Source organism: Acinonyx jubatus, chromosome X (assembly GCF_027475565.1).
Source record: "Acinonyx jubatus isolate Ajub_Pintada_27869175 chromosome X, VMU_Ajub_asm_v1.0, whole genome shotgun sequence".
In the NCBI taxonomy this organism is placed as follows: Eukaryota; Metazoa; Chordata; class Mammalia; order Carnivora; family Felidae; genus Acinonyx; species Acinonyx jubatus.
Genome location: NC_069389.1, coordinates 19,420,379 through 19,425,696, shown reverse-complemented (window position 1 = coordinate 19,425,696; position 5,318 = coordinate 19,420,379). Strand labels below are relative to the sequence as shown.

Here is a 5,318-nt window from a genome sequence, read left to right as displayed (position 1 = left end):
TCTTGGTTTAGGCTCAGGTCACGATCTTGTGGTTCGTGGGTTTGAACCCTGTATTGGGCTCTGTGCTGACAGTGCAGGGCCTGCTTGGGACTCTCTCTCCGTCTCACTCTGCCCCTCCCCATGCTCATGCTCTCTCAAAATAAATAAACTTAAAAAAAAATAGAATATGAGTGTATTTGACACAAATTGTCTTCGCCTTTGGAGAGTGTTTTAATTTGCTAGCGTTGCCTTAGAAAGTAACCAAAACTGGGTGGCTTTAACAACAAAAACTTACTGTATCACACATGTGGGCCTCGAAGTAAAAAATGAAATTGTTGACATTGTTGGTTATATGGGAAACGAATGAAGCAGGAGGGTCTGTTCCAGGCCTTTCTCCGTGGCTTGTAGATTGCCTTCTACATGTTCACGTAGTGTTTTCCATGCATGTGTATCTCTTTCCACATTTTCTGTTCTCATAAGGACACTGGTCATATTAGTTTAGGGCCACTCTAATGATATTATTCTAACTTGATTACCTCTGTAAAACCCTTTTTAAAATAAGAGCACATTCCAAGGAATTGGGTGCTAGAACTGCAAATACGAGTTTTGGTGGGGGAGCACAATTAAACCCATAATAGATCTTCTGCCAAGTCTTTCCCTTGAGAGAGCTTGTCTTCATTCTATTCGATGCACACTTTTAGGAATGTGCATTTGCTGGGACTGGTTGAGAGACAGTCCCTGGCCCCTAGGATTTTGTGACCCACCCCGCTGTTGTGCATCCTCTTTTCTTTCTAAGGGCTCCTCTTGAGTGATTGAATTTGGATACAGTCTCAGACCACTTACCATCATAGTTTCTGCATGTGGGCATCGTTGATCGTAGCCTTTTCATCTGCAGATGGTGGAAGTGCAGTTCACTCCCAAGTCGGAATTCTATATGAGGACTCTCCGACTTTGCTTCATGGCTGGATACTGTAACAATGGTGCTTGCTTTACAGGATGAAGTATACAGCTTGGGCAGCTTCCTAGGATGTTTCCTGGAGTGTTTATTCTCTCTCTGTTTAATAGCCAGGTGGGAGCTACCATCGGAGGATGGCTTGGATTCTTAAGGAATATACGGGAAAAGAGGAATACATTATTGATGTTCAACTCCCAGTGGAGCACATGATTAAGAAAGTTAGTTTGGGTTTTAATGTAGCAGTTCCCCCAGAAGGCTGGCTTTCATTTAAATAGAACATTTAATTATGTATTTTGGGATTGGGTGGGCCAGACTCTTCATGGTAGAGTATGACTACCATACTGACTACTCTGATGAAAGAATTCTATATTTATTCAACCAAACTCTTTTATTTTTTAAAAAATTTTTAATGTTTTTACATCTTATGTATTTTTGAGAGATAAAGACAGAATAAGTGAGGGAGAGGCAGAGAGAGAGGGAGACACAGAATCCAAAGCAGGCTCCAGGCTCTGAGCTGTCAGCACAGAGCCCGACACGGGGCTCGAACTCACAAACTGTGAGATCATGACCTGAGCCGAAGTCAGATGCTCAACCAACTGAGCCACCCAGGGGCCCCTCAACTAAACTATATTATATCTTTGCTTGGGGACATGGGATAATTCCAGCAGAACCAGTTATGGTCCGTTTCTTTGTGAGATGGCCTAGCTTCTCAACTTAGAATATGATTGTACTGAGCACTAAATGATTTGCCCTTTGGATATTTCCCATACCTCTTACAGAAGGGACGTGTTGCTTTCAACATCTTGTTCAACGGAGACTTTAGGGATATGTCTGAGTCACTGCATCTTCAGTTGTTCCATCCTTAACTGTAGGCACTGTTGGTAATTTTCTAATGGAGTTTACATATTTCAAACACTCCTCCGTCTTTGTATACAGCCTTGTGGTTCCAGCAAGTGTATTGCTATGGTCACAGGGTTACTTTGAAAGAGGAGGATTACCTACACAGAAGGATAGGGGGTGACACCGTCACCTGGTGTGATGCATCCTCTTCTTTTTGTCTGAGCACACAGGTTTTGATTCATTATTTTTTTTTCCAATCTGAGCTCTACCAGTTATTGTCCCTGTGGCCATGGGAGAGACATTTAATGTCTGTGAGCCTCAGATTCTTCACTTTTACACGAGAGATATTTTATGATGCTCCCTATGTATTGAAACTGAAATGAGATGAGAAGTCTACAACTTTATATTTAGGATTGTAGGTATTCTTATTCATCATAGCAATCAGATGTTATTTTCAGTCAAAAATGTAGGAATTCAAACCAAGGGCAGTGAGCTAAGGCTCATCAGGTGAGAATCTTAGACGTTTGTGTTGATCTATTTGAATTAACTGTTTGAAAGTAGCCTCTAGTTGAATGTGGATAAATTTTGATTGTCTAACATTTGTACACATAGTCAAAGTTAGGTAAGAAGGAAGAATATGAGAAGGGCAGATTTCAAAGTGATTTTTATTTTGGATACAGAAAAAGAGAGAATGTCCACTCGTGGAAATTGTCTCTCCAGTATTCCTTACTGGCAAAATGCACGCATCTTTGTACCATAGTTTTAAAATGCAAAGGTTATGGTGTTTGTATGTGGCTTGTGGGGCAGGCCTTGTCCAGATGGAGGCCGTCCCTTAGGGGATGTGAGTCCATGAACATCTCCTGCAAGTCTTTATCTGAATGTCTTTATCTGTTACCTGTTGCATTGTGCAATATTCTCTCATTGATCTGCTTATTCTTTGTGCTGAATATTCATCTTTTCATGATGAAGGACCAGGCACTCCTTTGGGAGGCAGCACTAACCAGAGGAACTTGTTTCTGCTCTTAACGTGCTAACACGCTCCAGGGTTTATCAGTGGTTTAGGGTTTACTCATAGAACTATAAAATTGTTGTATAAGAAGTACTCTGTATATTCTGGTGGGAGAAAACACACACAGGATGTTATAAGAGCTCATAGTATATGGAACCCAAGATTTATTCTGGAGTGGGGTCAGAGTGAGTGAGTAGTCAGGGTACAGTCCCTGATCTCTTACCTGATAGGACATGTTGCTTTCAGTGTCCTGTTCAGTGCAGCCTTTCAGGGATATGTCTGACCCCCAGCACCCTCATGCACCACATCTTTAATTGTGGGCACTGCACGTGCTTCTCTCGAACGACTTTATATATTTTAAACACTCCTCTTGGTGTTTGGACATAGCGCTATTGTCACGTCAAGTGGTAGTGACTGGTCACTGCTGTGGGTTCAGGGTTACCCTCAGAGAGATTTACTAACTCAAAGGGGTATGGGGGTGGCAGTTGAATCTGGTGTGAAACACCCTCTTCCTATGTAAGAGCATACGTTTTGGAGTGGCACACCGTCAGTTCTAGTCTGAGCTCTGCCACTTCTTGAACCTGTAGCCTTGGGAGAGGCATTTAATCTCTCTGAGGCTAGATTTCTTCACTTTTACACTGTAGATAGATATTGCATGACCCTCCCTGTATGCTGAAGCTGAAATGAGATGATAAATATAAAGCCTTAGTACAGCTCCTGATACTTAATACTGTAAACTTCTCATTCATTGTATCAATCAAATGTCAGATCGAGTGTAAACAGTGTGAGTTCATAGAAAGAAAGTGTGAGCTTAGGTTGATCAGTGGAGAGTCCCAAAGGGTGGTTCTAGCTTGGGTATTTGGACATTTGAACTTTGAATGTAGCCCCTAGGGAAATAGGAACAAACTTATTAGTTCATCATTTGTGCACATAGCGAATGTCGTGGAAGGGAAGGGGAAATTTCAAATAGAATTTTCACTTTAATTCACATTTTGGAAGAAGAGCGAGAGAGAGTGGCCTTCCTGGGAAGCCTCTGTCTAGTAGTCCTTGGTAGCCAGGTGCAGGTTTTTTCCTTGATAATACTGAAAACGTCAGAGTGGTGCAGACTGGTATTTGGCTCATGGAGCAGGCCTTATCCTCATGTAGTAGTCACTTAATGGGATGTGATTTTCTGGGACTGAAAGGCCATCCATTCCTATGCTGAGAAGTCACCAAGTGTCTTTATCTCCACCTTGAGCTGTCATAGTCCGGAGAGGAGTGTTCTCCTACAGTCTTCATTATGCCTACCTGGCCGTCCGAATCCTTTGGAACATATTCAGGTGGTAATTTGTTCACCATGTCCACAGTTATGTTATTGTTTACCTTGCCTTCATGAGCGTAAGGAGAAAGTATTTTTTTTTTCCTCTGTGTATGATGATGATCATGATTTTGAGATGATAACTTCTAATGTGTTCCTAGTGCAGCCAACATGGCTGGGGGTAGGTGTCCTAACATGTTACAAGGTACAAGAATGGAATTGATGTGCCACATAGGGACAGTCTGGGGAAACTGTGGGTAAGATAATGGGAGCGTGGTAAAAAGGCCAAGTGCTGCAGGGAGTGGTTATGGCAACATCTCATAATTGGATGGATCTGTGAGTCCTTTTTCAGGCCTTTTCTTCAGTCTAACTGATGGCCCCTCTCCCCCAGGAGTGCTGTTTTCCAATTGTTTTGTGGTAAAATAAGCACCATAAAATTTACCATCTTTTTTTTTTTTTTTTGCCTGTCACAATAAGTTTATTATGAAAGCAGGCTGGTGTGGGGACAAGGGGACAGACAAGTACATTTAGGTTGGGTGGCTCAGGTGAAGTAGTGCGGCTTCTTCACACTGATGCCACCATACTCGCTGAGGGCAGGGGTCGAGTCCTCCGTGGTTAGAGTGTACTTGCGGTCCTTGCTCTTGCTTTGGGAGCTGCCAGAAGCTGTGCCCTTCATTTTGCAGTGCTGTAGGGCATCGCTGGCAGTATCTGAGATGAATTTCTGGGCAGCTAGGGAGATGAGCCGAATTATGCGTGGGTCCGAGGCCTCAAAGCCAGCGCGGTTCAGGTAGTAACCAGTCACTGCATCTGGGATCGTAGGCGTGTAATCCTCCAGCTGCATCAGGAAGTCCACCATAGGCGTGCTGGACACCACCGGCCTCACGGCTCCGTTGGCCGCGCGTAAACCCCGTTACAGCACGTAAACCCCTTTAGACGTGGCCCCCTCTGGGGGCGCCGCGCCGCCCGCCGACAGACACCGGAGCCGCCCCGCGCCGCTCGGCCGGCTCCCCGGCCCGTGCCGCCACGGGTCCCGTGCCCCCTGCTGCAGCTCCAGCCCCAGGTCCCCCAGCCGTCCCCGCAGGGTAGGCCTTGTTCTCCGCAGCGGTGCCGGCGGGCAGCGCTGCGGGGGGCCGAGACCGCGGGCGTCGGGCCGGGCCCGGGACCGAGGCGGCGGAGCCCGGCGCCGCCTCGGGGTCCGCGCTGGAGCGTGGGAGAGGCAGCGAACCAAAATGTACCAT

At 45.4% G+C, this 5,318-nt stretch overlaps 1 protein-coding gene across 1 annotated transcript; it reads right to left on the bottom strand.

Annotated features, from left to right (window-relative positions):
• Nucleotides 1-4,553: 4,553 nt before the first annotated feature.
• Nucleotides 4,554-5,318, bottom strand: LOC106968256 (transcription initiation factor TFIID subunit 10). The gene is given in 2 exon segments (XM_027054533.2): nt 4,554-5,053; nt 5,055-5,318. Coding segments are annotated over 2 exon segments (696 nt in total). The 3' UTR covers nt 4,554-4,621.